Source organism: Cricetulus griseus, assembly GCF_003668045.3.
Source record: "Cricetulus griseus strain 17A/GY chromosome 1 unlocalized genomic scaffold, alternate assembly CriGri-PICRH-1.0 chr1_0, whole genome shotgun sequence".
Classification (NCBI taxonomy): domain Eukaryota; kingdom Metazoa; phylum Chordata; class Mammalia; order Rodentia; family Cricetidae; genus Cricetulus; species Cricetulus griseus.
In genome coordinates this window covers 203,792,005-203,815,565 of record NW_023276806.1, presented here as the reverse complement: position 1 = coordinate 203,815,565, position 23,561 = coordinate 203,792,005, and the positions used below count along the sequence as shown (strand labels likewise).

Sequence of the window (23,561 nt, the reverse complement as noted above, 5' to 3'; positions counted from 1 at the left end):
GGGACAGGGCAGGCCTCTGTAGACACGGATTTTTTTAGGGACATCATAGAAGAGAGAGCAAATAAGGGTCAGCATTGTAGCCCCAACAATGGCAAAGGGCTTTGGAGATCTAATTACAACAGCACTAATCTATCCCAGTGATTATTTTCATTAAATATTTACATTATAAAATTAGAATATTCAATTACATGAATGTCTTGGGTACCATGGTAACAACAAAATAAAAGTCAGTTAGCCATTAAGTATTGAGTAAGCTGTTCAGGCTTATGGGTGCCTTCTAAAATGAAGAACTTTATAAAATTACAAGATAAAAATAAAAAAAATATTGGAGAGGAAGTTAAAATGAACATACCGGGCATGAAAAATTAGTGAGGATCATGCAACTGGACAATTTTTTTTTTTTTTACTTTTTTTATTATTATTAATTCAAGTTAGGGAACAGGCTTGTTTCACATGTAAGTCCCCTCTCCCTCTCCCTCCCCTCACCCCCATTCCTTCTCCCCCACCTCCAACCTACCCCCCACCCCATCCACCCACCACTCCCCAGGCAGGGTAGGGCCCCCAACAGGGGCTCCACAAAGTCCACCAATCTTCCTGTGCTGGGCCTAGGCCCCTCCCCATGTGTCCAGAGACAGAGCGCATCCCTTCAAGTGGGATGGGCTCTCAAAGTCCCCCCCACACACCAGGGCAAAACGCCAGTCCACCTCCGGGGGCTCCCTGGAGTGCAGGGGCCTCCCCATTGGCAGCAACTGGACAAATTTTAAAACTTTAAAAATTCCTATTTAGAGTTAATAATATATTTATGAAAATGGCTGAGAATTTAAATGTTCTTATCATAAAAAATGATATGGAAATGAAAACATATGTGAATTACCATGGCCTTCAGTTAGTAGTGTATGTACATTTTAAAATTGTATTTGATTAACACAAAAATTTTGTTCATCTAAATGAATGAGTGAATGAATGCATGTAGGATTTTTTAAAAAATGGGGCAGGTTAGGAGGGAAATAAATTTTCTATTTGAAAGGAGCTTAAAGATGAGTTAGCAAAACCAGGATGTTGTTTAAAAGTTAAAGAAAAGAAAGAGGGTATGACTAGATTCTGTAGCTGGCAACCCAGGCCTCCCAGATTTCAGCCATCATGCTCAAGAGGAATTAAGGGAGAAAGGGGTCAGACACTGGGGGAATTTATAAAACGGCTCTGTTCCATTTCACACATTAAATTTTAAGGTCTCCCCCTTTCTTTTACTTGTATGTAGTCCATCTAGCAACAGCTGTGGTACTCGGAACACTGTGAGCTCGTCCAGCACTCCCCTAGCACAGCATGTCACACGTTAGCTACTGCTTGTCCTTCATGGGGTCACTTCTTTCACTATTTCCACTTTGCTTTTGAGAAAATGGAGTTACAGAGAGGTTTATCCATTTCCCAGGATCCCCAGGCTAATTGTAAGAATCATGTTCCTGGGCCCACAAACCCTCTTAAACATTAAATGTCTAGGTACAGGCTTACCTCCAAGAATACGCTCAAATAGATTCCTCAGATTTTTAATAAACTGCTTTAAAGAAATGAATTAAGAGAAATTTTTTATCTTGGCAACTATATTCTTTCACTATATCATAGAAATAATGTGTATATCACAGAAAATCTACAAAGGCAAGAAGAAAAAATTCACCAAATTTTGGTTGATCTCTCTGTTATGTTCAATGTAATAATCTTGCTAAAGTTCATAGGTATCTATTCTTAATATTGAGAGTATAGTCAATTGCATAGCATGAGTTTTCAAAGTAAATATTATATAATGAAAGCCTTTCATAGTCTTATGGAAGTTAATCTTCTTGCTTCCCGTCTTTACCTTACGAGGACTCAAATTCCCAAACTGTTCCTCTTTTCCCAAGGTACCTCACTGACTCACTTCGCCAAAGCCCTCGGAGTACCCTGTACAACCCACAGCCATAGAATAAGTGGAGCACATGCTTATAAGGGACAAAGAAAGGACCTCCTGTATCCTCATTTGAAAACAATGAAACTAAAGCCAAGAACTGATGTACAAGCTTACCCAAGTCAGTGACAGAATTGGGATATGGACCCCAAGTGTCTTGGATCTGAACTTAGTTTGGATTCTACATAAGTATAATTGTATTGTTATCCTTCTGCTAAACACACACACACACACACACACACACACACACCAGATGCCTGACAAAATACAAATGCTTAAAGTCTAATGGCTTTCTACCTCCCCCACAATGGTTTGGCATTAAATAAACCCAAAACTTTGATTTTATTGACAATTATTAACACTTCCAAACTTCCAGATACCATGTCACTGTACACCATATTTTTTTTATAGTAAGAGTTCAATTTAGAAAATGAAAGCAGTTGGGTATAGTGGCACACACCTTTAATTCTAGCACTCCACAGACAGGGCCAGGCAGATCTCTGTGAGTTGAAGGCCAGCCTGTGTACAAAGTGAGTTTCAGGACAGCCAGAGCTACACAAAGAAACACTGTCTCCAAAAACAAAAACCAAACAAACAAACAAAAAATGAAAGCAATTTCACTATAGTCTGTTCATTAGCTGTTTGTAAAATTTAATACATTGCATTCCTAAATAAACTCACTTAAAAAAATCTCACATTAAAGTGACCTGTAACTATATACAAATGCCCTTTAAAAGAAATTAAAGAAAAGATATGAGATCATATTCTAATTTAATTTTCTTTCCCGAAGAGCGGTTAATATGTCCATATATCTATAAAAAGGGTGTCTGAGAAGGGGATACTTATTTGATGCATGAAACAGAATTTAATGCATGTCAAGGTGTTCTTCTTCCTGTGAAAGGACCTTAAATAACATACTGAAAAGGTAAACTGTGGGTCTAAGAGTAAACACTTTATAAGGAGAAACCAGGGCAGCATAAAAGACTAAAACATTTGGCTTAATGATTGCCTGACTGGCCACGGGAAGGTTTCTACCACTACCATGTATTTGTTACTAACTCCTAAAAAAGTGATAATACAGTCCTTAATGACTTAGTATGTAGAAGATGCTATGAATATTGAAGGTAATTGGAAAAAGAAACTGGCCTTTTGATATATCCCCCTTATCATACTAAATGTGATAGTTCTGCTATTTATGGCGAGCCACAGACACATCTCTTATCATATGGACATGGAAGTCAATCTATGTTTGAAAGCCCAGCAAACACTTGGCTGGAAGTTCTGAGACACAGCAAGCAGTTAGATATGCATGGGTTCGAATAATCCAGACTAAGATATTTGATCTGGGAAGGCAAACAGACCTGTATATAAATTTAGGAGAAGGTAAGGCAAATAATACTATGCTGTAAAGGGGCTTATAGAAAAATTTGTACTACAAGTAGGTTTATAATGAGAAATTAATTTCCTCTGGCAAATAACAGACAGAAGACTAATGCTTTCTGAAAGGGCTGGGCTCTCTTAGCAAACCTAGACATGATGCTGATGTTTCTGACATCAAAGTCAGACAGAGGTAACACCAGTTTACCAGAGGGCATCCATTTCACTGTGAGCAAATGTGATGCTAGCATGTTAAATGTGAACTGAGAGTTACATGGTGTGATGTAACTTGGTCTGAGGGCCTAACTGCTCTTCCTCTGGGCAAGCATGGGGTTCTGGGCAAGCTGGAGTCCTGGTAGACATGTGGTTAGAGCAGAGAAGGCCTTTTTCCTGCTTTTCTGTTAGAAGCTAAGCTATTGACTCCCATAGCTAGAAATAAGCACAGTGTCAGGTACAGATTTATGGTGTAAATGAATGAGGACAATATTGTTTGTGACAATTTCAAAATATTAAAAACTGTCTACACATTCAACAAATACATAAGAAATCAACTATGACTCTACACAGAGAGAAACTCTAGAATATGTGGCTGATATTTTTAAGAAAAGAACCTGTGAACCAGGAAAACACTGTATATAAATGAGGATAGTATTTTTTTGAGTTTCTGGTTAATACTGCTGCTTAGCCACTAGGCTATGCTAAAGTATCATCCATTTGTTCCAGAACGCTTAGCTTCTCCAGCTATGTACAAAGGCAAGGAAGACAGAGTGAATGCTAATCATTGAAAATCTAGCTGATAATTCATTCAGTAGTTTGTCTTAGTCTAGTTTCTAGAGTCTAGAAAATAGTCCAAAACAATAAATGAATGCAGTATTTTTCTAATAACTTTTGTGGTAATTATCCAGTGTGGTTTTAAAAGAATGGTGTGACAATTAGGCTTATTTTCTCCAAATTAAAACATGTAATTTTATTTGCACATAGTCTTGCTTTAAAAGACAATAATGTTTAGTTATAGCTTGATTAGCCATTAGAAGCAGTAGCTGTGGATCAGATATATTTTATTTCATAAGACACCCACATAGTTTTAAATACAACATTTGAAAACCAAACACCACTTACTACTTATTGCCGTAAAACTCTATGGAGAATGCAAATCTCATTTTCATTACCAGTATTCATATTTATATAGATACCCTTGATTGCATACAGTAGGGAGATTAAAACAAGACTAAAAAGCTTACAATATATTAGGAATACATATACAATATGAACACTGCTGAAATAGCTAACTAAGGGATTAGAGAGGTGGCTCAGGGAGCAAACTTCTTGTGATGGTGTGCTTGTAACCATAGTGTCAGGGGAGGGTATAGACAGGTAGATCCCCAGAGTTCAATGGCCAGCTTATCGAGGTTCGGTGAGAGACCCTGTCTTTTTCTTTTTTCTATTTGTTATTTAAATTAGAAACAAGATTGTTTTATATGTCAATCCCAGTTCCTTCTCCCTCCTCCCTTACCCCTCACTGCCCCCCATCCCATTCCCTTTCTGTTCCCCCAGGAGGGCGAGGCCTTCCATGGGGGGGTCAGTCCATGATCTGTCTAAAGGGGATACATGAAACAGAAAGCATGTTGAGTCCTCACAGAAAAGGAGAATAGGTTCATAGGATCAATACATCAGAGAATCAATGTCAAAATATGACGTGCACGGAAGGAGAAAGTCTAAAATTCTCCAGTTACTGTTTCATTCACTTAACTAACATCAGCAAGTGTCCCGCACTTTGAAGATGAATCAATTTCTCTTTTAAGGTTAGCTTATCTTTTAGTTGTATTATTCATTACTCATCTGTTAATTATTCGTTTTTGGATAAATTATTGATAGAACATAATTCACTCCCAAATAAATGCTGTGAACTCACTCCTCCTTAGATAATATTGCTTTAGTATCTGACAGAAGCTGGGGGGCACAGGGTTAGGTACTCAATTTCTTTTTCCAATGTAATTGGAAATGGACTAAAATCCATTTAGGAAGAACCTCAGAAGGTAATGACTATAGTTAAGCTTTGAGCAAAATCAGATTTTCATTTATATAGATAGATGGAGGGCAGATATTTGGAATATTTTAATCTTTACCAAACAGACACTAAAGAGCCATAATGGATGTCTGGTGAAGTTCCTCCAAATGTCCTTGCTCACAGGGATCAAGCAGTTTCACAATAGTGCCAAAACCTTTAACACTGATACACTATTATTTCTGATATGAATATTAAAAGGGTTTTTTTATCCACTCACTATTATGCGATATGATATTCCTAATGCTTTAGCTACATAATTTTATTTATTTATTTATTTATTTATTTTGGTTTTTCAGGGCAGGGTTTCTAGCGTAATAATCCTGGCTGTCCTGGAACTTGCTTGGTAGACCAGACTGGCCTCAAACTCACTGAGATCTGCCTGTCTCTGCTCCCAGGGATTAAGGGTATGAGCTACCTCTGCCTGGCTGCTACACAATTCTTATATGTGGTCTATGAACAGCACAAACATTTTCATTTCTAGAATTCAACAGTTTTGCATGCTATGAACTACAGAGATATTCGAGTGTCCAAAAATGACTTCTAGTACCTTCTCGAAGTGGGAGGCACTGATTTACATAACCAGGGCAAGGGAAGCTTTCTTTGGTGATTCTCTGAGCTTTATGAATTAAACTCTTTATTCTCCCATCAATTTCAGTTTGGGGAAGAAGAACCATTACAGAAATCTTGATTTAGTCAAATAACTGTAACAAAATTCGAATTCTCATTTGATACAAAGGAAAGAGACCACCAATCCTCACCTCCCTTGTAAGGCAGTTAGACTGATCCACCTGCTTTGACTAAATCTATACCAGAAGTTGATAGGTCAGAGCAGGGGTTTCTTCCCACAAGTGTTCAGGGCTGCAGAACTTGCTCTTGTCTTACTTCATGTTCAGTCTTTGTTCCTGGTACAATCTGGGGGCTCCTGAACTATTCAATCTCCTCCTGGCCACTGTTACTTCTTATATCATCCACAAAGAGACAGAGACACAGAGCAAATAGTAGAGAAATGTGCTAGCTCCTGGAACATGCAGTATACTTTATGTCTCATTTGAAACTCTGTTAATGTGGAAGTCTCAAAGGCTCTTCAGGTAAACTGTGGTGAACTTGTCACCACTAGCTAAAGCCCCCTCAGAACTCCTGCCTTTTGATAATGTTTGTCACATGACAGAAATGCCCATCTTCCCCACCGGTCACATGCTGCGTTTTCCTTGACTTCAAAGGTCAGGAGTAGTGTGACTTTAACTAATGAGTCCCAGCTAAAATTGGGTATGATTTCCACCACGTTCCCATTCCTACTTTAATGCATTTACCACTTGCTACTACAATTATTTATATCCAAGCCAAATGCCCTTACTTGATTTTCAAATAGGCTTTCGATTGGAAAAGGAGTCTGTGGCACAATTTGACACAGGGAACAGGCAGGTGGGCAAATGAAAAGCTTCTAGGTAGTAAATGCCAGGATCTTTATCTGTATTGAGTTGACTCACAGCTAGACTTTCCTTTACATTGACACATTAAAGATACCACATTGTAGCCTCCTGAATTCCAGTTTCTTTTCTAAGAGACATACACAGGTGGGTAAATCCTGACCCAACACCCAACTTTGTTTTCCTTGAAGCAATCAACAAGTCCTACCTATCTTTTGAAGCAGAAATTAGCACCTCCTTCCTGTTGGAGATTAGGTTTAAAAGTCCCAGACCTTCTTAGAGGAATGCACTTTTTACACTGCTAAATTCGTTGCTAAACTTAAGTGAACCACTTCAGCAACTCTTTCTCCTCACATTTGGGAACAAGAGGGATCAGGTCAGGGGAGGATGGAGGGAGAGAATACTGGGAGAGACAATTGGAATTGTGGGCATCTTGGAGACAAGCTAGAAACCTACTGTAATGGAAACTCCCAGGAATCTATGAGGGTGATCCTAGCTAAGACTCCTAGCAGTAGGGAATACAGAACCTGAACTGGTCATCTCCTATAGCCAGGCAAGACTTCCAGTAGAGGGATTTGGACACCAAGCCAGCCATAAATCTTCGACCTACTATTCGTCCTGTCTACAGGACATGCTGAGGATAAAGGTGGCACAAAAATTGTGGGAGTAGCCAACCAATGACTGGTCCAGCTTGAGATCCATACCATTAGAGGAGTCTACTGCTGATACTGCCTGGAAGGCCAGGGCCCAGAGGCAGGGTAGCACACAGAGAGAACCAGAATAGAACCAAACATGTTTGACTGAGAGAGAGAGAGAGAGAGAGAGAGAGAGAGAGAGAGAGAGAGAGAGAGAGAGAGAGAGAGAATGAAAAGATTCCTAATGATATTCTATTTTGCTCATAGATTGGTGTCTAGCCCAATAGATGACACCATAGATGACACCATAGATGGTGTCATCACAGAGGCTTCATCCAGCAACTAAAGAAAAATAATGCAGAGACTCACAGATGGGTCTTGGGGAACCCTGCAAAAGAGGGAGAGGAAGGATTGTAGGAGTCAGAGGGGTCAAGGGCACCATAAGAAAACCCACAGAATCAACTAACCTGGGCTCACAGGGACTCACAGAGACTGAACCAACAACCCTGGAACCTGCATGAGACTGACCCAAGCCCATGTGACAGTTGTATAACTTGATGTTCTTGTAGGACTTCTAACAGTGGGAGCAGGGATTGTCTCTGACTCTGTTACCTGCTTTGGGGACCCCCTTCCTCATACTGGGTCACCTTGCCAAGTCTTACTGCAACTTGATATGCCATGTTTGGTTGTTATAAATGGGAAGCCTGCCCTTTTCTGGAGAGAAATGGAGTTGGAATGGATGGAGGATGGGCACAGAGGAGGCAAGGGAGGGGCTAAGAGGAGAGGAGGGATGTAAAAATAAAACAATAAAAACTGGTCACATTCTTTCTAAACAACTAGCATTTGAATGATTGAATTTCCTTAAAGTGTTAACCTGAGAAAAATATAAATCTTTGAAAATTCATTTTATTTAAGAGTTTAGAGCCTGACATAGTGGCACAGGCCTTTAATCCCAGCTCTTGGGAGGCAGAGACAGGCAGAGTTCTGTGAATTTAAGGCCAGCGTAGTGTACTTAGTGAGTGGTAGGACAGCCAGGACTACATAGTGAGGCTCTGTCTTGAAAACAAAACAACAACAAAAAAAGGAGTTCAGATTTGGTTCTGAACTGGCTCCTCACCAGTTACTGGAGTAAAAGAATATTAGCAGTGATGACAGCTGTGTTAGACCGTGGCAATCCCCAGATGAGAAGCTCTTCACCTCCTGGGTTTCCAACATTAGTCTCCTCCAGGACTCTCATAGTGGGTGACAACTCACTTCCCTCCCACCAAAATGTGCATAGCCCTCTGGGTTATATCTGATGCACTCTTTAGCTTTCATATATTCTATGACAGTTTAACTATTTCTAGAACCCTGAGCACCAGATGTGAGTCCACTATTTCCTTATATACCACTATACCTGATTGTGAAGTCTATTTCCTAAAACATTTTTCTATACATCTGTGTTTCTATACTCCTATGTTGTGATAGGGTAAGACAGTACAGAGGTTCCTCCATCTCATATTCTTGCTGAGGCCATTCCAGGTTTAACGAGTATTTGATCTCCTTGGTGGAGAATCCTATGGGAAATTACCCAACTCTATTCTAGGACTTGAGGGCCAAGGTGCCTCCGTTAATTTATCTTAGCTTCTGTTAAAGTGCCTGCTTGTGCAGACCTCCCCTTGCAGCGGCAGAGTGAATTACCAGGACATGGATTTTGCCTTTAAAAGTGTAGGGGGTAAAAGTTCTTGTCCATACAGATAAGCACGGGAGAAGCCAGGAAAGTTAAACACATAGCTCACCTCTTCAGTGGAATGAGGTGCCCAGTTCCCCCTCCCTCCTCTTCTCCCGCCTCCCCTTCTATCCCTGTCCACTCCCTGTCTACTCCTTACAGGGGGTAAGGCCTTCTTTGGGGGGTCAACAAAGTCTGGCATACCAAGTTGAGGGAGAACCAAGCCCCTCCCCCCGTAACAAGGCTGAGCCCTTAGGGAATGGGCTTCGAAAAGCTAGTTCATGCACCTAGGCTAGGTCCTGAATCCACTGCCCGGGGGCACCCTCCCCGAAACAGATCAAGCCACATCACTAGGGCAGGTTCCCCAACTGTTGGTCCAGAGTTCACTGAGCTCCTACTAGCTCGAGTCAGTTGTCACCGTGGTTTTCCCCATCATGGTCTTGACCTGCCTGCCTCTGCTCATATGATCCCTCCTCCCTCTCTTCAGCTGAACTTCAGGAGTTCAGCCCAGTGCTTAGCTGTGGTCATTGCATCTACTTTGATCAGCTACTGGATGTAGCAAAATCCACTCTTATGAATGATGTCGCTTGTGCTATACAACAATCAGATTGACTTCTTTGTTATCTTAGGGCCAGGCTAATCCTGACACCCATAGGTGTTATGTTTGCCCCAGACAAGCCCCCTAGGCCCTAAATTGTGGGCACTATCTCTTAGTCAACTGTACCCACTCTTGTGAAAGAAGCCAGACATTCTTTGTAAAGAATCTCAATGAAAACATGTCTTAAATTGTGCACTGGGGACTGAGTTAAATGTTATCTGAGTACTTTTTCCCCAAAATTGTGCTGTGCTTAAATATGACTAAAGTAAAATGATCTGGGCTGGACTCCAGAAGTCCTTGTCCAGTGCAGGTTAAAGTAAAATCCGGTTGAATGGAATTCCATTCTTGTCTTTTCATGGATTGTTTACCCCTGCCTGCTGTAAAGCCTGCAGAGGAAGCACCACATAAAAGCATGCTCATGGCTACACTTTGGTCCTGGGTAGTCCCTGACAGCTGGAATAAAGACTTTCAGATGGCTATACACTGTGTCTGAGTGGTCGTCTCTGGTGGACTCCTCATAATAATGTGATGTCAATACAATCAATAAGCAACACTGTTAGGTGTTAACACAGTTGCATTAACTGAATATCTATCTACAGAGAGGCTACGGGATTTGCGATCTAAACAACTTACTTATGTCAGTGTGTTGAGAAAATTCCATGTGAATGTCTGATACACTGTTTTTTTTTTTCCCACAGACAGACATAGGTGACACATTGATTCCAGGGAAGGACATTTTACTCACCCACTGTGCTTCATGTGTGGTGGCTTATCCATGCGCACTGCCAATTTGATCTTTAAGTCAGAGTCCTGACTGTTCTTGGGAACTATCATTCGGTGTAACTCTGCCGACTTGGAGCTATTAGAAGTTGGGTATAATATCACCTGGAAGCAACAAGAAAGGAAAATCTCTGAGTACATGATAGAGGGCCCCTAGTACTTGGAACTAAAACTTTCTGTAAGCATTTTCCGATTGGAAACGAAGGTGTCAATACCCAAGTATGTCTGATAGACCACTGTCTGGATTTTCCACACAGATTTATTTGTTTTTGACAAGTATGTGTTTTCCTATTATCACATAATGAGTTTTCTATCTCTGTCACTTCATAATGAGTTAATAGCACAATATGTGGCATTCGTGCTGGCAGTCGAAAACTGCTTAATGGGCACCTATAATTTCAACACCATTCCAATCAACTCAGGGCACAGAATTTCAGGGAAAAAAATCTTTGAAATTACAGAAGCAAACACACAAAAAAAGTAAAACCAATTATTGAAGCTGTACAAATATGCCTTGTATCTTAATAGCTTCCTTATAAAATTGTATTAAAGAAAATCAACTCAATTACAGGTGGAAAAGAATGCTCATAACATATTTTCAGTTCTAGATCAATACCAAAGACTATCTTCCTGACTGTCTCCTGTCAGAATTATCAAGATGACATTGTAACTGGAACAAATTCCTATTTTATTCAAAATAATCAAATTATCAGGTGACTATTTGATATTGGCTCACTTTGCCAAGCCAGCTTAGGAAAGAGATGCATGCTCCTCTGATGTTCCCTGCCGTATCAGTGAGATTACTCTTTCCCCTGCATGTAATTTTGTAACCATATCCAAGCATTAGTAGGCATGCTACAATAGGAGGACTATAGTCTGAAAGACAAAACAGACCCAAGGTACAGCACACCAAGACTCATTTGTACCCCTAATTCATCAGGAAAGGTACATGAATCAGGCACTTAGATACCAAGTAAAGAATCATAAACATGGTCGGGTAAGTAAAAATATTTTCAAAGTGCTGGGCGTTGGTGGCGCACACCTTTAATCCCAGCACTTGGGAGGCAGAGGCAGGTGGATCTCTGTGAGTTCAGGCCAGCCTGGTCTCCAGAGCGAGTGCCAGGATAGGCTCTAAAGCTACACGGAAAAATTCTGTCTCAAAAAAGAAAAAAAAAAAAAAAGTACAAATCAAGACCAAAGGGTGTCTTCCACTCTCCAAAGATACTTTTTATCCTACATGTAAATGGGTGTATTCAGGAAAAATCTACAAGCAAGGCTTTCTTTCTCTCTAGCAAACATAGCATAGCCATAAAACATCTCAAACTATCATCGTCTTGCAATTTTCCAATGATACATACCATACTGAGTCTTTGCTCAAGGCTATATCCTAAAGGCCCCCTTAAGTTCAGAATATCTACAGACTCTGGTATATAAATGACATTCAAGGAGAGGCTAAATGCCATTCTTGATGTTTTCTGAAGTATGACTACAACGTTTTGACTGTTAGAATTGTCGGTGAGATACTAAACAGTTCATTTCTTAAATAGCAGTAGTGCTACAAAATGTGGATAACTTTTGGTTCAAATCAGTAGACAAAGAAATATTATCAACTAAAAGGAGATTTAAAAAAAATCAAAGACTAAGGCAAAGAAAGCATCACTGTAATATTCCTAGCAAGTGTGGAAAAAATGTCCTATGTTCCCTCTCTTCCTTTCTTAAAACATTAGTTTGGCAAAAGCTACCTATAAACCTTATTCACTTTTAATTCTTCCTTCTGTGTTTATTGAGAAGTATCCTGATTTAAATTTTTCGATAAAAGAAGTAAATACTTTAAGAATTTGTAAGTTTCTTATTGTCTAAAAGTTCCATATGTTACAAAACAAGGTCTCAAAATAACTGCTTACAGTGAAACCACAGCTTAAAGATCACCTGCAAATTGAGTACGATCATTTCAGGCACATTTTGGATTTCTTGTTGTTTTGTTTTTTGTTATGGGCACTTCCAACTTAAGTCGGCAGGGAGATTACTGTTCAGCTTGATCTTCAATGAATAAGTTTTGTCCCATGTGTGAGGACACAGAGACATGTAAGAATGTGGGTGGCAGGTGTGGACTTTGGCAGCCCATCCCACATAGAGGAATACTCCCTGAGCCAAGACACACCAGGGTGGGCGTAGGCCCTATCCAAAGAATATGATAGACTCTGATGACACCCTATGGAAGGCCTCACCATCCAGGGGGAGCAGAAAGGATATGTGATAGGTAGGGTTTTAGTTGGGGGGCGTGGTAGGGGAGGAGGGGAGGGAGAGGGAACTGGGATTGTCATGTAAGACAATCTTGTTTCTAATTCAAATAAAAATATCTGCAAAAAAGAAAAAAGAAAAAAATAAGAATGTGGGTGGCTCAGCCACATTGGGAAGTTCAGGGCCTTTGATCCTCAGAATTCCTCAGAATTCCCACTTTCCCCTACTACATTCTGCCCCTACATCAAGCAGTCAGATACTGATTTTGTTAATCTTGTGATATATTTGTCACCATCAGTTTGATTTCTTGTTCTGTCATTAAAAAAAATAAAAAGAATTTGCTTGTGTTATATACCCTCTAGGGTCTGTTAACTGAGCTATGCTTTCCTTATTGACTTGCCTTAGTTCTTTCATCAAAAAATAAATTGTCCATTTTTGGCTGGTGGTGGAGCTCAGCAGTGGAGTCCCTGTAAAACATGGGGAAAGCCTGGGATTTCATTCCCAGCTCCACAAAAAAAATAATAATTATGACAAAAATAAGCTTAGCTCAGTATGTTGGTTCATGCCTGTAACTCCAGTATTTACAAAGCAGAGGCAGAAGGATCACGTATAAGCTGGAGGCCAACCAGGACTACATAGTGAATTTCAGGCCAGTCATATTTACACAGCAAGGCTTTTTCTCAAAAAAAAAAAAAGCCAAAAGACATAAATGACCATAAATAAAAGGAGTTCATTCTGGACTCACAATTCTGTTGTCATTCCATATAACTTTCCTTTAGGTGTGCCTACTCTTTTAATTTCAAAGCCCAGACATGGTTTTGTTTTTTCTGGACCAACAGTCAGGTAAAGGTACAATCACTGTGATACATAAAAAATGTAGTAATACAGACAGAGAATATGTGTTTCTAAGAGAACTACCCTGGCAAATTGGCCCTTGAATTGTCAAAAACTGCTTTGCAAATAGTCCTTGGGTTCCTGAACTGAATAAAAAGAAAGTTGTCCCTTTGTGGGACTTGGTTATGAATATTTATAAGGAAGAGGCTATTAAGGTGCAGAGAACTCAGAGGGCCATGGGGAAGATAGGGCAGAGGGGTTCTTTCCAGTCCACAACACCAGTCTCATAAAGAGTTTGTGACCACTTCCAGTAGAAGCACTCACTTCTTCAAAGAGCCTGCTAGCTGGATGTTGTTACTGTTCCTGGCCAGGCCACATCTTATTATTCCATCTTTCAAATAGGAAACTATGGCTCCCGCCTTTGTTGTGAAAGACTTAAAAATTAGCAAAGAAATATAGCCCAGAAACCAACCAAGGCTACTACTATGACTTAGTGCCTGGAATTTATCAGCCACCAGCAATTATTCCCTTACAAGGCCATAAGATAACTGGGTACCAAGAATTCCCAGATGGCCACCCTCCCCGAGGGGCTCATGGAGGAAACAGATTGCCAATGTGTCAATAATTAACAATTAAGGGTCCCTGTGAAACAAAGAGATAGCTACCATTAGTTAGCACATCCTGAGGTCTGCAGGTTTTACAACTGGTGGGGTCAGGAGGCCATCTGATTCCCAGCCCTCCCCTCAAGACAAAGGGCTTCCTAGGAACCCATGACTCATGGGTTCAACAGACAGAGAGTCGAGGCCCCTCCCTAAGCTTATGGTTTTTGCCTTTAAAAACACCTGTGCCTGGGGGACAGGGCTGCTCTCTAGCCTGCTTGCTGGGAGAGCCCATTTGTACAAACGTCCACCTTTCATTAAAGCCTCTTGCTGTTTGCATCAAGTTTCTGCCTCCTCATGGTGATTGGGGTGGCCGAAGTCCTGGGAAAAGATTCTGGAGGCCTGAGCTTCCAGGGGGTCTTATAGTTGTTCTTGTGACAGATTAAATTTGTGCTAGGGTGGGATGGGAAGAGAGGATACAGTAGCAGCAAGGACTTCTTCATAGGTTCATAGGCTTCCAAGACTGCAAGTGGACCGACCCTCTGCAGTGTTGGACAGGATGTAATGAAGAGATGACTCGATACCATTCCCATGTATGCACTCTCTGCAGTGGAAATGAATGTTTACTGCATGGAGCAAGGGGTGGAGGGGAATGGTGGTAACAGAACGTTTGGTGCTAGAGGCCAAGGTATTGCTGATCTGACAACTCCAATGGGATCCCTGCTTTCATTAGTGAAGAAGTACTGTTAGGGAGCACTGAGTCACCTGAGAGCCATGCTTCCTGGCTTCTTTTGCTTCTGAGTGTCAAAGTTCTAGTTCATGCCTTGGGCAAGGGGTGCAATGGGTCATGCTGAGGTGAGATGATGAGGGTAGAGATACGCTTTCCTCACTCTTTGCTGACCAAATGCAGAGGAAACACTGATGGCTATGGGGAGTGAGAAGGACTGAAATGAGAAAAACCAGAGCCCCGAATGACTATGTGGAGGAAAGGCACACTACAGTCTGAGTACAGAGATGTTTCACCTGCTTGCTACAACACTTAGTCGCATTTTGAATATTAAGACGATGGTTTGCTTTGGGAAGCTTTCACTGTACATAGGGGCTTACAGAACTGCTTTTCATGATAACTTAACTCATATTCAATCTTGTTTAGTTCAGATACAAGGAGGCATGTCTAATGTCGGCCATTATAATAACTAGAACATTTAACAGATATAAAAATGTACAGTCCCCTGTATTCTAAATACACACCTAAATTAAATTGTAGCTCTGTACAAAACAATTAACTTCATTTACATACACTTTTGTTCTTTGCTATTTATTTCTTTTAACATCTCTCAATATATGCATTACTGCTTCTAGGGTATTTTTGCCACTAACACTTTAAATGTCTTGCCAGTTAACATGCCACAAAAATGTTATGATGTCTTATCTTAAAGGCAACATATCTTCTTCACACACTAAAAAGGGCAAAATGACTTGTAATTTTCCTAAAAAAATGTGCTTAAGAATACAAGATCTTTTAAAGCTTAAAAAACTGTCAAATATAATATACATGACAAAAACCAAATGTCATAAAATGCATTGCAGTAATATAGGACTTATAAGGATATTTCTTAGAATCCACTAATATGGTCGTTTTTTCTTCTATACAGATATCTTGATGAAAGACAGAGCCATACCATGTGCATCTGTCTATCTCATTAATTTTGTGACTAGAACACATGTACACACACACACACACACAGAGAGAGACAGACAGACAGAGAGAGAGAGAAAGAGAGAGAGAGAGAGAGAGAGAGAGAGAGGTACATACACACACCACTTAATGAAAAAGAAGCTATAATACAGAGGTATTAGATAAACAATTTCCCAGCATTTCTTCATAGACATTTCTGTTTTATTTGGGAGTCTAAAAGAACATAGGATTGACAATGAAGATGGGAGATGAGAAGTAAAAGTGGACTGTGCTGGAACTCAGCACTTGAACAGGGTGGCCTTGGCAAAGGCTCATAACTCTGATGCTAACATTCTTTCCAAGGTGATGGGGTCTGTACTCTTCCTAAAGTTGGTTGTTCAGATGCTCCCTTGCTATCTGGGCATAGCCTCAGCTTCCATAGATTGTCATCAAGATAATTTCAACCAGTGTGCAGACATTCATTGCTTCTTATGCCACACTAAATCACCTTACACCCTCAAAAGTCAAGAAGAAGCCCCTACGGAACACCACTATTTTGAGACAGAGTCTCCTGTATCCCAGGCTGGCTTCAAACTAATAATTATGACACTGAAGTTCTTCTCTGCCTTCCTCCATCTCCCCAGGGCTGGGATTGCAGGAATGCCCACTTTAAACCACACTGGTGACATTGTACATGTTTATACAAGCACTCTATCAAGTGAGTTATAACCCAAGCCTCATCAATTTTTAAGAATTAGGAAAACTAGGACTTAATAATTGAAGCCAGGAGCCAAGGACTTATAAGAAAATCCAGAGTATGGGGCTGGAGTGTTGGTTCAGTGGTTAGGAGCACTCGTTATGCTTACAGAGGATGTGAGTTTGCTTCCCAGCACCCACATGATTCACAAATAGTTGTAACTTCAGTTTAAGTGGGTCACACACTCTCTTCTGTGTAGTGACATATTATTTATGATTTATGAAAGCGCACCTGAAGATTCAGAAAACAAAGTCAGCCACAAGCCATAGAAGCCAGGTACACACCTTTAATCCCAGCAGCTAGAAGCTAGGAAGTGGTGACATACATCTTTAATCCTAGGACAGGACTCAGGACTAAGAGGTAGATGGATCTCTCTGAGTTCAAGGCCACCCAGGGATACATGAGATTGAGTCAGTCTGAAAGAGTAACAGATCACACACTTTTCATCCCAGCACTTAGAGGGTCATAAAAGATAGAAGCAGGGTCTTCAGTAGAGTAGGAAGCTTTCTTGATTCTCCAGCCACACTGAAAATAGGAGGCTCAGTATCGAGGAGGATAGGAAGATACTCAGTCTCAGGATTCGCCAGCCACACTGAGGAGAGGCAGCAGGATCAGCCCATTCAGCCTGAGGTAGCGGTAAAAGCTAATGGCCTACTACTTTGTTTTCTGACCTTCAGCTTGAAGTTTGAACCCTAGTATCTGTCATTTATTTATTCATGTTACACTTTTGGAGGTTTTGGGTACCAAACACACATATGGTTTACACATACCCATGCAAGAAAACACACATATAAAAAGAACAAAGGAAATCAGGAATGTAATATACCACATTCTATGGGTACAGTATTACCAGGAACAGTAATTAGTAACTAGTAAGTAGTGTCAAATGGCCATCAAGATGACAAGTGTGGTAGGGCCTAAGAAGCATGCTGCCTGGCTGAGAAGCAGAGCAGCCACAGTCACTGGAAAGCTCAGTCTGAGAAAGATCAGGTGCCATCAACAATGGGTTTGGGGACAGGTTATCATTTAGGTATGGAGAAAGACTTCATTCAAGTCCTAAGTGAGAAAGACCAGGAAAGTTGGACGTGATTATTTCCGCTTAAGGATGCTGTTAAAAGGTGGAGCATGAGGACACAGCCAGTTAGGAATGCTGACTAAGCAAGAAGCTGGCATCTACTGACAGACTCAGAGGGAAGACTAGTGTTTCTAAGGGGTTTAGTCTATCCATATATGTAAGATGCAAGCCAGCGCACGCCTTTAATCCCAGCACTCGGGAGGCAGAGGCAGGGGTATCTCTGTGAGTTCGAGGCCAGCCTGGTCTCCAGAGCGAGTGCCAGGATAGGCTTCAAAGCTACACAGAGAAACCCTGTCTCGAAAAACCAAAACCAAAACAAACAAACAAACAAAAAGATGCAAGCCAAAGATGTTTCTAAGCAAGGGGAGGAGGAAATCAGATTCTAACACTCTGACGTCAAGAAAATGCCCCATTTCCCACTCCATGCAGCCTAGAGAGGATTCATGTGCAGTCAAGTACTCTCAGGTCCAAGTACGGACTAAATGGTGTTAAGAACACATGTTTGAAGCAGACTAAAGATGATACCCACAGAGGTCTTGGTTAGTTCTTGCTTAACTTTTTTTTTCCTATAACAGACATGCTTGAAAGAAGGAGAGTTAAAGCAAAAGTTTGATGGATCTTCTCCCCAGACTGGTGTGGTCTGTGTCTATAACACTTTAGGTTCAGCAGGAACTTGGTATTTTAGTAAAGATTCATGATGACCGTCGCTTGCTAACCTTTCAAGCACCTTGCTATGAGTTGAGAATCCCGAGACAATATATATGTTGTGGAAGAACTACCTCAATTTCCCTCTATTCGTAAATATAACTTAGCAGATATTAGTTGTGGCATTGTATTTTCTCTAGTATCGGGGCTCCTGCAACATGGAGTAGATGAAGCTGATGATTTTTCTGAGAAAATTATCATCCTGTATTGGTAACCTTGAGGCTTCTTAGTCTCAATGATTCCTTCTTTCATGTAACACCATGGCTTCCTGTCCTACTCAGTTGAAACAAACAAATAAACCAAAGAAAACAACAACAAAAAAACCAGATAAAAACAACAAACACTCACTCACTCTGGTAAAGACGACGCTCTTTTGTGTACTGAAAGATTAGCATGAAGTCTTTGTCACTCTTATTGTCTTTGGGCTAAATCTAGTCTCTCTTATTTTAAAGGCTAGAAGGAACCCAGAGGTTACAATATGGCACTGATCAAACCCCCAGCCCCTTACCAAATGTGTACTTTGCCTGTCAGGGAATTACAGAGTCCCTTCCTCCTATGCAGCTCATTTATTATCTGTTTACAATAAAAACCTGTTTTGGAAATAACAAAAGGGAACTTTTTAAAGGTATTAGGGTTGGAGGTGCAGTTCAATGGCAGAGCAGGAACCCAGCATGCACAAGGATCTGGTTCAATGCCCAGTACAGGAAACCTGGAAAATCGTTAAAAAGGAACATAGTATTGTTCTAATTATATACTCTTTCTTACCATTAGCTTGTCAAATAACTGAAATGAAGAGCTTTGTTATTTCCACAATAGGATATAGAGAATTGAGAAAGGAAAGAAAAAACGAGGACTAAAAGCCTATTCCTTATTTTACTTATATACATGTACTAAATAATGGTCTGCTGTGGAACGGGCATTTATCAGGTGGGCAGCACAGACTCTACTGTGTGGTAGATGCAGCAACTGGTCTATAGAACACAGGATGAATACGACAGCATCCTTCAGTCACTGTAGCTTTTCTTTTTAACTGAAATTATATTTAAGGTGTGCAGTGTGATATTTTGATACATTGCGGCTAATTAGCGTGTCCATCTCTTCACATCACTGTTTTTTATTTTAAACACTGACAAATAATAAATGAGCATATGAGTGGGATACCCAAGTGGAATACTAAATCTGCTTAAAAAGAAGCAAGTGTTGTCGTTTGTAACAACATTGGGTGAGGGTGGAAGGTTTTAGACTAAGTAAAATCAGTGAGAATGAGAAAGCCAAAAATCAGATGATTTTACTTATATGTGAATCTAAATCTCACACATATTTCTGACAAATTTCATGTTCCATAGCCCAAATGATCAAGGACTTTTTCTCCTATTCAAAGCCTTTTTAAATATTCTGAGAGACATAATCAAGCTTGCCAGTTACTACGGTTTTCACGGTCAATTAAGAATATTGGCCTTTTTCTTTTCCATATACCATTTTTATTGCCTGAAAAGTATTGATTTCATACTTCTCTTTGGAAGGAATTACATATCCCATCATGGAGACATCTGTGTCTTAAAAGCAATGTAGACAGGAGAGCATCCTGATTATTCTTGATCTATTTCCCTCAGCCATAAATTATGAATAGCCATGACCTTTGCATTTACTTACTGGTACAATTTCCATCATGGACACCGCATGAACAGCTTTATTATGCTTTAAGAAAAAAACATCGAGCCTGGTTATAATAATGCTTGTCATTTATAAGACCCTTTCAGAGAGCCACAGAGTGCTTTATGAAATTTAAATTAATTTTCACATTACCCTAAAAAGCTAGACATTATCCTGTTATGTAAATAGCTTGACACTGAAGTTAAACGAAGAGCTAAGGAAGGTTATTTCATGACAACAATATATACTTTCAACTTCACATCTACTCCAGAGTCTAACACAGTATTCCTTTAATTATTTCACAAACATTGTATGAATGTGCTTAGCTTTGTTCTTACTCTTTGGATATTATCAATGATGAGAATTCTTAGAGCCAAGTTGCTTGCTGTGTATCTGTAACATAATGCTAAATGCAGGAAGAGGTAGTGTCAAACATGGATACCACCAGTAGGATCCTTAAACTCAAGAATGGGGGGCATATAATGGAGCATAGTGTTCTGAATTTCACTAACTCTATACACTATATACCACTGCCAGTATTTGTGTTAAAAACTAACCACCACTCTGAAAGGGGTCCGAGAACAGTTATTGTTCAGTCAAAGTCTATGCAGGGGCTACAGTCACAATTTGAATATGCTAAAGTGAGACTAGTGAGAACCTTCCCAATTCTCCATTTTAAAGATGGGGGTAAAAGAATCAGAAGTCATGTAAACAAAGGGGAGGGAAGAGAGAGGACTGTATGGTCAAGAAAGCTGAACCTATGCAGAGTGGCATGAGATGAGACACTAAGACAGAGGGGAGAAAGGAAACAAGGCCCAGAGAAAGTAGAAGACCCCGTGAGCAGGCAAAGAAAGGGCCTATGTCCCTCCATCAATGGCCTTATAGCTACTGTAGGAGACTGCTGTGAATCATGTACATTTTTAAAGATTTTATTTCTGACTTTATTTCTGTGGTATTTACATAGAAATGTGAACTAGCTACAAATCAAAGGACACAGTTCCACCAACATTCAAAGAAGCCAAGCTGGGTTATTCCCACCCAAACTTCATGGAGGTAGAGATGTCAAAGAAAAATCATGTGTCTATTTTCTTTTCTTTTTTTCTTTTGTTTTTTTGAGACAGGGTTTCTCTGTGGTTTTGGAGACTGTCCTGGAACTAGCTCTGTACACCAGGCTGGCCTTGAACTCACAGAGATCTGTCTGCCTCTGCCTCCCAAGTGATTTCTAAGAAATGATATTTTCATATTAACATGTACTCTGTGTCCCCATGGTGAGACAAATTAAGACAAATTAATATTTATCAAGTAAGAAACATTTCAAGCATTTTCCTAAAAATTTATTTTTCCTTTTACATACCAACTCCAGTTCCCCATCCTTCCCTTCTGCTACTCCCTCTACCTCTCCTCCTCTCCCCCACCCTATCCACTCCTCAGTGGCCTTTGAGGAGTCCACAAAGTTTGGAATACCAACTTGTGGCAGGATCTAGCCTCTCTTTCTTGTATCAAGGCTTTCTGCCATAGGGAATGGGCTCCAAAAAGCCAGTTCATGTGCCTGGGATAGGACCCTATCCCCCAAACAGATCAAGGCACATAACTGTCACCCACATTCAGCGGGCCTAGTGTTTCCCATTCAGGTCCCAGGCTGTTACTCCACAGTCTGTGAGCTCCCACTAGCTCAGGTCAGTTGTCTCTATGGTTTTCCCCATCATGCTTTTGACCTCCTTGCTCATGTGACCCCTCCTCCCTCTCTTCAACTGAACTCCAGGACCTCAGACCAGTAGTAAAGAAAATGTCTGAATGGGCCTTCCCCTTTAATCTGATTAGTGATCGTGGCTACCCTACTTGTTATCACATAGCCTACATCCAGTAACTGATGGAAGCAGATGTAGTGACCCCAGATGCTATCTGGGAGGCTAGTAAAAGACTGATCCAGCCCCCTGAACATGGGATGTCAATAAGGAGGCTCCTGCACTCCAGGGAGCCTCTGGAAGTGGATTAGCATTTTTCCCTGGTATAAGAAGGGACTTTGAGAGCCCATCCCACGTGAAGGGATACACTCTGGCCCTGGACACATGGGGAAGGGCCTAGGCCCAGCACAGGAAGATTTGGTGGACTTTGCAGAGTCCCTGTTGAGGGCCCTACCCTGCCTGGGAAGTGGTGGGTGGATGGGGTGGGGGGTAGGTTGGAGGTGGGGAGGAGGGATGGGGTGAGGGGAGGGAGAGGGAGAAGGGACTTACATGTGAAACAAGCCTGTTCCCTAACTTGAATATAATATATATATATATATATATATAATATATATATATATATTGCCAGAAATTACTCATGCTGCATAACTAAAAATTTGTGCCATTTGACTTGCATCTCTCCATTCAATGCAAAATTAAGCCACTATTCTATCCCGTTCCACATCTGGACATAAAGTTTGCACATATAAGGGATAGGATACTGTATTTGTCTTTCTTGCTTGGCATTTCACTGAGCATAAGGTTTTTAGCATCACACCTGTTGCTGAGGATGGTAAGATCTCAAACTTAGGGAACTGCAAACCACAATAAGCAATCATGTCAGTCATCATCAGAGAAGTTTTCTCTTGCAATGAATGGGAACTAACACAGAGGAGTACAACTGGATAATATGTGGAGAGTGAGAGATTTTGAAATACTCACTTCTAAATAGACAGTCTTCACAAAACTCACCTCAAGGCTCAGAGAGCTATGTGGAAGAGGAGGTGAAAATGGCTGTAAAGTCAGAGGTGATGGAGGATACCAGAGAAACAGTGTTCAGTTTTTTTTTTTTTTTGTGGATAAAAATGAATTAACTTCAGTCTTATTCATATTTACAGTAAGTCACTATTTACTTAGTATACTTTTCTTCCTAAATCAATCCTGATTTTAATAATAGAAACACTGAAAACTTTAAAACTACAATATCCTAAGATTCTCTTGAACTCAAAGATATTAAGAAGATATGGTATCATCATTGTATAAATTTCCTAAAAGACATAAAATTTATATACCCCAAAGCCATGAAATACTTCTTTGAAAAATTAAACAGAACCCAAATGGAGTGGAAGATTATACCATGTCCACCTTAGTTCTGAATAGTGTTGTGAGGATAGCTGTTCTTCTGGAATAGAAGGAGTGTCTTAGAAAGAAATGTATAATCTGATTCCAAAATTTATAAGGCAGAGCAAATTACCTGAAATAACCACAGCACAGACAGGGGACTAGAGGTGGGAGAAGAAAAGGGTATATTTAAAAATGGGAAGATGCTAATTATCTGATTTCTACATTAATTGCAAAGCTAATGCTATCATAATAGCATGGTATTGATATCTATATGTGGAAACTGTAAAATAGAATTCAAAATCCAGAAAAAATGTCCAGAAATGGATAAAATTAATTTTCCAATATAGGTATTAAGTAAATTCAATGGAGAATGCTTTTCTCACATTTATGTAGAAGATTGGTGATTTGTATGTAGCAAA

The 23,561-nt window shown here is 40.2% G+C and overlaps 1 protein-coding gene across 17 annotated transcripts in view; it reads right to left on the bottom strand.

Moving 5' to 3' along the window:
• The window catches only part of Cadps2 (calcium dependent secretion activator 2), a 514,674-nt gene that overhangs the window by 216,436 nt on the left and 274,677 nt on the right, over positions 1-23,561 (bottom strand). For all 17 annotated transcript variants that reach the window (XM_035451763.1, XM_027389980.2, XM_027389983.2 and 14 more), the window contains exon 8: positions 10,498-10,637. In XM_035451763.1, the coding sequence (XP_035307654.1) occupies positions 10,498-10,637 (140 nt within the window). The remainder of the gene's footprint in view (positions 1-10,497; positions 10,638-23,561) is intronic.